Source organism: Pezoporus occidentalis, unplaced genomic scaffold (assembly GCF_034315485.1).
Source record: "Pezoporus occidentalis ecotype Australia unplaced genomic scaffold, CSIRO_AGI_Poc_V1 ctg16, whole genome shotgun sequence".
NCBI classification, from domain to species: domain Eukaryota; kingdom Metazoa; phylum Chordata; class Aves; order Psittaciformes; family Psittacidae; genus Pezoporus; species Pezoporus occidentalis.
Genome location: NW_026913425.1, coordinates 1,746,792 through 1,755,891, shown reverse-complemented (window position 1 = coordinate 1,755,891; position 9,100 = coordinate 1,746,792). Strand labels below are relative to the sequence as shown.

The 9,100-nt window shown below is 35.5% G+C and overlaps 1 protein-coding gene across 8 annotated transcripts in view; it reads right to left on the bottom strand.

Annotated features, from left to right (window-relative positions):
- Positions 1–1,571: 1,571 nt before the first annotated feature.
- The window catches only part of ERBIN (erbb2 interacting protein), a 114,449-nt gene continuing 106,920 nt past the window's right edge, over positions 1,572–9,100 (bottom strand). For all 8 annotated transcript variants that reach the window (XM_062612328.1, XM_062612334.1, XM_062612332.1 and 5 more), the window contains 4 exons: positions 7,432–7,641; positions 6,189–6,281; positions 5,512–5,586; positions 1,572–4,188 (listed from right to left, as the gene is read on the bottom strand). In XM_062612328.1, coding sequence (XP_062468312.1) covers positions 4,081–4,188; positions 5,512–5,586; positions 6,189–6,281; positions 7,432–7,641 — 486 coding nt within the window. In that variant the 3' untranslated portion in view covers positions 1,572–4,080. The remainder of the gene's footprint in view (positions 4,189–5,511; positions 5,587–6,188; positions 6,282–7,431; positions 7,642–9,100) is intronic.

Below are 9,100 nucleotides of genomic sequence, written 5' to 3'. Positions count from 1 at the left end.
TTCCAAAACTGAATTTAATCCATGGTAACAGAAATAACACACCAAAAATGCACTTCCTCTCTGAAAAAATGCTTCCAGTCAGAAAAGCACAAGTTGGACCCAGCATTTGCAGGTGCTTGATTAGAAAGTAAACCGTTGGATAACAAACCGAAGTAGGAGACCAGAGGCTCAACTACACAAGAATGAGACTTACCTAACAAATAATACCTGTGAAACAGAAAAGAATAAATTTGAAGCATAAAAGGCATAAAAGAAAACAAAAAGATCTTAAAAGAGAAAGTTCACAAGGGAAAAATGAATGGGGAGAGAATGCTCAAGTCCACGTAGGGAAGCAGATACAGAAAACCTTAAGTAAGGATGGGCCCAATGCTCCAGGGTTATCAGGGCTGTAACCTGTTGTGGTTAGAGTCAGTTTTCTGTGTGAAGGAAGTAGGAACCCAAGTGATACTGATATGCCAGATACACATATGGAAGGAAAAAAGACTAAAAAGTTTGTGTTACTACTTTGTCAGGTGGTTTCCAGGAATTCTGGATGTAAACCTGCATCTACCTCTCCTGGGAAATCCTGTGCCTGGATCTTCGCTTTCTTTACCGCATAACCCTTGTGCATCTCATCAGAGTGCTCTCATTTTAACATTGCTCCTTGACATGGTCACCCCTCTCTGCTATTGAAATGACTTAGTTTGCAGCAGATGAAGACCACACCTCTTTAGGAAGGAAGCCACTGGCTGCCCTTGCTGATTTCACTGCAAGACTGGGTTACTCACAGAATATTTTGCGTAACCCAGTCTTGCAATGAGCCGGCGCAGACAAACTGCTGGCCACTGAGATGCTCAGAGCCAGAGACACAAGTAAGTGTCTCTGTATATTCATCAAGTACTGAGGATACAGAAACTACCGAAGAATAAAATAGTGTTATGGAGAATTTCTGAGAGCTTGAATAAGTCAATTACACACAGCTTTAAAGAGCATTAGTTTATTATCTATTCTCCATGTGTTACCTCAGAAACAGTCTAATGATGTACAAAAATTTGGAATGTTGAATAAATGCTGATCAATAAAAACATTTCGTAGCTGTTGATAAGGGAGTATTTCTAAGCAAAACCCAAATAATCATAAAGGTTTGATTCTGTGTGTTGCTTATTGCTATGTTTGTGTTCATAGAATGTTTTCACGTATATACACACTTTTTAAGTCCAGTCCAAAACAGAAACTAAAAAATATTTACATAATAAATATGCGGGAGACTTCATCTTTTCATTGTATCAGTTGAACTGATTCTTTAATGAACTATATTAAGAATAGAAACAATGAATAGTTTGCCTCAACTCACTGCCATGCTGAGTAACTTAGGCTGCTGATGGACTTTATTCTATTCAAAATGTAGTTTAAGATGTATTCAAAGTGAAAAGTGATGATATTGTCTCTCCTCCTGCTGAATCCTGGCTGGACTAGTTCAGGAGACACCTTTCTCCCACTCTCTGCAAAATCACCTAGTTTGACGTGTTCACACACAGACACTCAAGGAACAAACACATTTCAATCCACTGAAAACTCCAACATTTACTGAGTAAAATCATCATAATCCATGTTTTATTAGATGCTTAATTTGCTAATTTACTGAAGACAAGCTTTGGCCAAGTATTTCCACAAGAAGTACTAAACTTCCTGCTATAAATCTCTAACTTCTATAGTTCTACCACAGCCAAATAGTTTTTGGTAGAATTTTCCTGTGATACATAAATCTGAAAATTAAGTGACACAACAACATTTAAAACTTCTGTTACCATTAAAGCAAAATACAATACAGTATAATTCCTCAGTGATATATTTAAATGTACTGCAAAATGTATACAAAGTCAGTCCAAGATCAGTAAAGAATCAGTTCTGCTTTTTGGACTTTTCCCTTCTCAAAGATACAGGTTATGAAGAAGACCAAGGTAATTTAGGACTTGTCTGTATGCGTTCCCTTTAAAAGGTAGTGTGTGATAAAAATAACATGATTAAAAGTAATGAAGATGTGATGGGAATATTTTGCATTTTCAATAAAAAAATAGAAACTAAACAACAAAACACATCTTAGAAGGGGAACACTGAGGCCTGCCATTATATAGCTATGTTTCTCATTCTTTTCTTTGAAGGTTAACAGCACACAGAAAATAAGTGAATTTTATCAAAATACAGCACATTTCTGCTAATATATCAAAAAAATCATTTTTCTATGTAAATATTACTGAAAATCAACTAAAAAGAATTAAAATATACAAAGAGTTGTTAAAGGGTTTCAATTAAAATTATTAGAACTATACACAGTATAATAAGCAATAGTTAACATCTTTGAAAGAAGTGCAATAATATTGAGTTCACTTATTTAAAAAGTACTGCCTGTTTATTACCACTAGCTATGTAAAATCCCCCTCTCTTCCAGCTCATTGTAGAGGCTGGTGTTTTTGCTAGCTGTATTAAAAGCATTTACTTTTGTACACATGGGCTGAAAAAAAATCAATTTATACTTGTCTCAAACTACCAACTTATCGGTAATTAAAAATCAACTGCAATCACTGAATATTGCTCCAATGGCAGGCTAATCATTAGCCCTGATTAAAAACAGTTATTGGTCTTCTATGGCACTTTTCCCTGGTCCATAACAACCGTGTATTAATTATCACTGCACATTATGCAGTCTTTATTCAATTAAAAAGGAGAAAGAGAAAAAGTTAATGTTTCTGGTAAACAAAATTAAGAAAAGCATAATTGATTTTATACAATAATAAGGAACAAAGGCAGCCTGTGGTAAATCACTATTACATTAATATAGTTAGAAACCCTTTAATGACTCTGAAGTGTCTAGTTCACATTTAATGTTACCTGTATGAACAGCCCTTTAAGAAACATCGTTACAAACTGGTTGGTTGTAAGTACACCCTCCCCCTCTGCTCTCCATCTCACCACAGCAACTCTCCATCACTGTTCAAAGTTTCACAAACTTGCTTTGGTTACCTAGCTCCATGCGTATGGTTTCTTTTTTGATTAACAAGGCAATGCAAAGGCCAAACAAAACTGAGATGTCTTTCGTAACCTTTCCTGCACCATTTATTTTGTGTGTTTTTAAATTTATACTACAGGCAACAACCTTAAAAACTGGCCATTTCAGTTTCATTTTTAAAATTGGTAAATTTAAAATGGAGGACTTTTTACCAAGATAAAAATGTCGCCATTTGCACAAAATTGGGATTTCCACAGCAGAGAAAAACCGCTGGTCTCATTTCCACAGTACAGTTGAAAAAATTATATATGCAAGAAAACCCAACTAAACATGAATCACGTGGCAAATGAATATTCAGTGACTACATTAAGAACAAATCCTGTAAAATATCACAAGTTTGTAGTTACAGTCTTCCTAGAAAACACCTTAAGCTTTTATTGCATTTTCTATTGGTAGACGTACACTCCAGAGCTAAACGCTTTGTCTTCTTTCCTGATGCCAGATTTAGATAGCAGATAGATAGTTGTTTCACCTGACCTTTATTCTGTCCAACCAGCACCACCTTCCATCTACCCATTCATCCATACAATGTGCACATAGCAAAGCCAACATTTTATATCCCCATTTCATATCTAAATAAGTGGTTTCAGCATAACACATTAATATCTAGTAAATAAAAATAAAGGCAATAAACAGCTACAGGACAGACAGCCCTGCCATCTGCCCATTGGCTACAACTGAGGCTTTGCAAAGCCTTGCACAAAGTTTAGTAATGTGTATGAATTATCCAAAAATAAACCTACCATCTGTACAAAAAAACAACACAGGTTTGTTCTTGGAGGTGTGATCCTTAGATTGCTGTAATGCTTAAAAACAAGTTTAATCACCATATGCATTTCCAAAATGATTTCCTGTATGTTCCATACAGTGGTATGCCCTCCCTTAACCACAAGTTCATATCTCCTGTACAAATTTTGATCATAAGTATTGTAATTCTTTTTGAGCTCCTTTCATGTATAAAAATAGGCAAAATACTCGGTTTCTCATAAGTCCTTCAAGGTATCCTGCTGGCTTTTCCCCCACATCCACAGTACTTATACAGAAACTTCTCGCACAATGATGAGTTCCACCGCATTCTGAAAAGTCTTTAGCAAAGATACTGCTTGTCCATGATCAATATTGATGAAGCTGTATCCATTAGCCTAAAAAGAAATATTTAAAGTTAAAAGCGACAGTCTCTTATGCCATGTTAGTGAAACATGTCATATTTCATGTTTTTATTTAAGGTTTTAAATAACCCAATTCTACAGTAATGCAGACAACAAAACACTGCATCTTTGCAGATTATGTTGTCGACGTGAGTTGAACATGTACCTGTATGGTACAAGAAATTAAACTACCGTGTTAGCTTTTGAAGAATTTTGCCTAAAAGGTATTTCAAATAACCAAAACAGAAAACAGACATCTAATTCATCAGTCTTAATACAGCCACACACACAAAAAAAAAATGCAAATGCTGTACAAATTACACATCCTAGTTTAAATATCAGAATATTAGAAATGGCATCAGTGATAACTTAAAACTGTTGAAGCCTTTAACAAAAACCAGTAATTGCATTGGGAGCCATTTTAGGGTGTGAGACCTCCTGAGGTCACCCCCAGCTTGAATATTCCTATGACTCTAAACAACATTGTCATTCATGGGACAGGTTTGTCTTGGCAAGCAAAGGCACACCTAGGTGGCCTACAAAAGAGAAGGAAAACATGGCTATGGTTCAACTTCTCAAGTTGTACTACTGGAAACTCATGTTCATTCTGGGTGGTAAAATCTTGCAGAATGACAGATTTGCACAGTTTAAACTTACTGCTTCCAGCTATGCATCCAACCTTTCTCCCTGAGCTACTGCCCCTCACGTAGTGACAGAGGGAACTGGTTGCATGCTCTGCACCTTAACTGGTACAGCTCCAGCTCCTTATCCTATCACTGAACAGTTGCTGTTGTTCACCTACCAGCTGAATCGTTTGTTATAAAAAACACTGCATTTACATTTGTCTAGGGTTGCTGACAAAGATTTTTTCATACAGACTGTTCAGACAGCAAAAGTGGCAATAACCCTTCCAAATCATCATTGGTACAGAATGTCCTAACATGCTGGTGTTCAGACAACACATTATTCAGGGCACTGCATGTGAATGACCATGAGTTAAATAACTGAATGATAGTAAACCCTAATGAAATGCCCACATTCCATCTTGAAAAGCAACATTAGGCCTGTTTTCTGTCTTTAAAAGGGTGAGAAATGTTCAGAGTTTGAAAAAAACGATCCAATTGATTAATGTTTCAGCCTGTATCACCTTTCCTAATGTTAGGTGGAATAAAATTAAGAGCATCATCCCAGAATGTAAGAATGCTTCTGGAAAAGATACTGGTAATCTGAAAATTGAACATTCTCCTCTTAGAAAAGGTGTAAACAAAAAATCAATTGGCATATTACATAGGCTAGTTGATTAAATGACTACAGTACCTGAATTATTTTATCTCCAGGCTGCAACAACTTAGATGCTGGTCCTTCTGGTTGTACTCTGGTTACAAATATACCCTTGAAAAACAAACGTAGAAAACTTTTTTGACGACTTATTTCATTAATAGTAGGATAGCATGAAACAGATGTAATTAGAAACATTTTTTTTTCCATTTTCCATTCTAAGAGAATAAAATACTATTCTACAGGTTGACTGGATTTTGACAGCCTTCCTTTTCTGATGTTAAATCCAGGAAAATTGCCTGCAAAGCAGTACAGAAGAGCAAATTCTGATCTGCCTTTGTTTAATTTAGCAGATGTATATGTCAAGATTATCAATCACCAGATATATGGCTGTAGGCTAAATCATGTTCTATTTTAAGACGCTTCCTAATTGTAAACTCCATAATTCAGTATGTCAAGTCTGTTGACTGATACCTGGAACTGTGTAAGAGCCACTCAGCTAAAATAAACCTCTGTATTGACATGTGACCATTTTAGTCACCTACCACCTTGATTTTCCACATCATTTGTCCCCAGTTTTCTACCTTCCAGTCCTGGATTTTAGTGGTTTGGGGAATATACACCATTACACACACACACACACCCTTATTGCTAAACACTAGAAATATTATTATTAATCAGAATGATTTTGAGATGCATTAGTATAAAATACTCACATCATCTTCAGGTCTGAATGGATTCCCTCTTCCACCAACTCCTCCTGATATGCTAAATCCAAGTTCTGGATCCTTGTCAATCCTCACTCGAATCTTAAGTAGTTACAACCAAAGTTAGATGCTAACTGGCTGAAAATCTGCATTCAAAGCTACTGTAACAAAATTATTACTAAGGAATTCAGGAGAACAAAATTTTTTAAATGAAAAAAAATAGAAAAAAGCCTTTATCACAGCTCAAGAAAATATTGTATCTCATAATATTAATTCAGAACAAGACTCCAATGCAACTGCATCGTGTATTATTGTACATAAGCTTTACTCCAGTACCTCTATTATTATAATCATAGTTCATGTAGGCTTTAAATTCAGAGATATTTTTGATATTATTTAAATAATTTAATGCCCCCAGCAAATATACATTCTTATGAAAGAACCTGTTCCTTTTATTTCATTGCTATCTCTATCTGAACTTTAAAAATCAAGCCTTGCTCCTTCTTTCACTCTAAGTTCTATGTAGCCAATATTGTCTCTCCTTTCTGTTGCCAGAATGGTTGATGAGAAAACAGTCTGCACAAGTAGTGCACATTCTCATTCTAGAACAGAACGAAAACATAGTTTTCAGTATTTTCCTCAAAAACCCAAACCAATACAATGTTCTTCTGTCCAAGAACAGAAAGTAGGTTGACCACAATGAAAGAGATGCTAAATTGTATAAGAATTTATTACCCATGTCTGCTTATGATAAATAAAACTGATAATGATCATGCATGCATCAGATGCTCACAGTTTTCTTATCCTGGCTTTTGCTTATAGAGGAGCATTTCTACATATGCAGGTTTTTGAACCTTTCTGGAGAGCAATGAATAGACTCAAAGTACTCTAAATTGTACTGCTATTTTGAATTTTCCCAGTTCCTGGATAAACAATGAGTTGGTGATCAATAAATGTAGTTGAGAAATTAATTTCTAGCTCAGTAAAAAGATTCAAGTTTAAGTTTCTGGTACATTCTGTTAAAAAATCTATTACATTTCTCTCAAAACATTTACAGAAAAAGTAAAAAGAGCTCGAAACTAGAAGGAATGTATGATTTCAGTAGTAGAATTGCACTGACATAAAATGCTGTCTTCTGCTGAAGATAATTTCTGTATATCTGTCACCATCTACAGAGAAAACAAAACCAATCTAACAATTCACTGCCACTGACACAGAGATGCTATATCATCAAGTTAGATTTTATTCTTACCTCTTGCTTTGCCAACTCATGGCTTTGTCTGGGAGAACATTGGGACTGAGAATAGGGAGGTTGGTGGGCAACTTTCAACATCAGATAATCAATTAACTGCTCTCTAGATGGATGTCTTGCTACTGATGATTGAGGAGGGAGATGATGGACTTGGCTGTAGTTTGCCTGAGATCTCTGAGGTTGGCACATTTGTCCATTTGTCAAAGGTACCTGAATAAAACATGAATACTCAATGTCACATATTTTATAAGTAGAAATCCTCATTTCCTCCTTTATTACTTCAATACTTCTCATACTTGACCCCTTTTAATTTAAGGAACATGACTAAAACTACTGTTCTGGATCATGTACTATTATACTAAATTTTCTTTATAGTCATTGGCTCTGGCCTCCTGGTAACAAATCTGAAAATCAAAAGCTTAGAGTGCTAATCTAAGTAGAACAGACTTGAGAGCCTTTGCTTTTTAGCACTTGTTTCACTGAGCTTACCCAGCCACTGTTTTCTAGCAGTACAACTGATAGTATTGACACTTGGTTGATATCATTATAGTTTTCAGTTTTACTGCATTAAACTCAGATTTTGTAACAATTCCCTGCAGATCATACAGAAAATAAAAATCCCACACAGAAATTATATGCTTTCCAAACTTGTTTTGGTGACCACTTCACAAGAAACCCTTCTGAGCAAATTCACATACAAGTTCAAGATCTTAGTATCAAAAATGTAATGATATTTGTAATAAACATTATTCTTTTGTTAATACATCTGTCACTGATTTGATAGGTATAATGATGATGAACAGCAGTAAGGTACACAACTGCTGAGACATACAGTGCACTCAAAACATGTCACTAGGAATGATGCCGGAGATAACATTTCTTATCGAAGCCTCAGTTACTGTTCAGCTCTGCAGCTCTGTGCTGAGATGGACAGCCTTTTCCCTCCTTGCCCATATGCCTTGTGCTCTTACCTAGCCTAAGCAGTCACTCGTGTCTGTATGACTCCCACATTCCAAAAATGCTACAGGCTTGAGTTACAGGTATTTTGTGACTGCCACCATTATCCCATTAATTATAAGATACAAGGATATTAAAATATTATCCTTCCTCTCAATAAATATTATAAAAACTGAAGTGTGCAAATGTCAACCCTTAACCATGTTATGTGAATGGACACATGTCAGAATCTTTACATGATTTTCTACTGCCTTTCCTGAAAACGTAAAACATGACAGGAAAACTATTTTGTTGCACTGTATGCAGAGCTTACATAGGCAACACCTATGCAAATTCCACGTATCCAGTGTCTGCAGAAATACAACTGAAATTACTGAAGTTATAAAAGGGGAATCAATTGCTGCATTGTAACAATTTACAAGCATCCATTTAGTTTCATGGTAATAAGTTCTGCCTCCATAGATGGTCCTCAGAGATCAGTACAGAATGTCTCCTAAAAACTCTAGTTTATCATCATCATTTTATCACAACAGATTTCAGGTTTGTTCTTTAAAAGGTTTAATTGGCTTCAGATTGCTATCCTGAAATGATCTGCCATATTCCAACTTTTACTTGCAATTATGTCTTTTGCTGCAAATTTATTCTTTCAAAGCCCCTGCTGAAGGAAAATGAGAACTATCTCCCTTTGTATAGTTAACTATTTTGTCTTCCT